The 1,599-nt window shown below is 38.8% G+C and overlaps 1 protein-coding gene across 1 annotated transcript in view; it reads right to left on the reverse strand.

Moving 5' to 3' along the window:
- LOC107730564 (growth factor receptor-bound protein 14-like) overlaps positions 1-1,599 on the reverse strand; it is a 25,610-nt gene that overhangs the window by 3,138 nt on the left and 20,873 nt on the right. The window contains exon 9 of the mRNA XM_016541420.1: positions 525-641. Within this exon, the coding sequence (XP_016396906.1) occupies positions 525-641 (117 nt within the window). The remainder of the gene's footprint in view (positions 1-524; positions 642-1,599) is intronic.

The following is a 1,599-nucleotide window of genomic DNA, read 5'->3' on the forward strand; positions in this document are numbered from 1 at the left end:
ATTTTTTTTATAATATATATATTTATATTATCATTTTATTATATGTTCCTTGAGGTTCACTAATAATGTTACACAAAAAAAACTAATGTAAATGTAGAAAAAACAAGGGTCATTCTGACCCTCTTTCTACAATGATCCGTTTTTTAAGGGGCGTGTTTAACACACACAGCTTCTGCCAGTCTCATGTTAATCTTGAATACCTATAGAGTAGTATTACATCCTTCATATCTCTGAAGAGTCTTTAGTTTTATCAGATTTATAAAAGACAGATACAGCTTTACACTTCTCGTGTGACATCACAAATCCCACAATATCTTAAAGAGTCATTTTTGAGCTTGACTGAATAAATGCTTTGTTTATAATGAGGCGGATGGTTTAAGCTAGGAAATTTTCAGGATGCTTTAATGATACAAAGACCTCTTATGTCAAATTTGATTTTTTCTCTCATGACCCCTTTACAATATCTGTGCACAACACTGTCACAATCTAGTATGCAGTGTGCGTTCTCTGTGTGGGGACGTTACCCTCCACGACAGGCCCTCTTCCACAGCCACTGACAGCGCCTCTGACGGGTTCTCGATCACCCGACTCTTGTGTCCTGAGAAGTCCATGGCCACCAGTGAGTTCTCCGAGATGCTCCTCTGAAAACACACGCAAAGATGCAATAGTGAATCTCACAAAAACATGATCTCATAGCTCTCATAGTCTCATACTCAAGGAGGAAAAAAAAGCATGATTTTATTCAAAGGCCCAAACTAAGCAAAATTATGCAATTTGGTGCAAATGCTGATATTTATATGGTCAAAAAAGTAAGATGATGGCTAGTTAGATATTGAATTTTTAAAGAGGTCATATGATGTGATTTCAATTTTTCCTTTCTCTTTGGAGTGTTACAAGCTCTTGGTGCATAAAGAAGATCTGTAAAGTTGCAAAGACTGAAGTCTCAAATCCAAAGAGATATTCTTTATAAAAGTTAAGAGTCAGCCACACCTACCTAAAACGGCTCGTTCTAACACGCCCCCACATACCTACGTCACTATGTGGGAACATTTACATAACGCCGCCCAAATGTTCACGCAAAGAAAGAAGGCGTAACTTTTATTCTCGCTGTATATTGTTGTTGCCGCTGCCGCCATGTCGTGAAGACGCTGTGTGCTTTGTTGTGAAAGCATGTGTTTATATTAGGGATGTGCATCTCATGACTCAAGCCGATACGACACGCATCTCGATGCATAGCCAACGATACGATACAGTAAAGATACATATGAAGCACCTACCGATGCGATGCGATACGATTCACCTCTATTACGATGCAGTGCGATCCGATTTCAATTCGATTCGATTCAACAATGCGATTCGATGCAATGGAGAAAATATGATCACATTTAATGTCTCGAGGCCAGTTTCATAAAACAAGTCAACCAAATAAGCCAGGCTTATTTCAGTTAGTCTGACTCATTGTCAAATGATTTGGTTCCATAAAGCAAATTTAACATAGGCCTAGATCAAGCTTAGTCACTGTGGCAACTTGTGCTGGGAAACTAACCTGGTCTAAAGCAGGCTAACTGTCAGACTAAGCTAAGCTCCTCTACTGACCAA

Source organism: Sinocyclocheilus rhinocerous, unplaced genomic scaffold (genome assembly GCF_001515625.1).
Source record: "Sinocyclocheilus rhinocerous isolate Xijiao unplaced genomic scaffold, SAMN03320098_v1.1 scaffold818, whole genome shotgun sequence".
Classification (NCBI taxonomy): Eukaryota; Metazoa; Chordata; class Actinopteri; order Cypriniformes; family Cyprinidae; genus Sinocyclocheilus; species Sinocyclocheilus rhinocerous.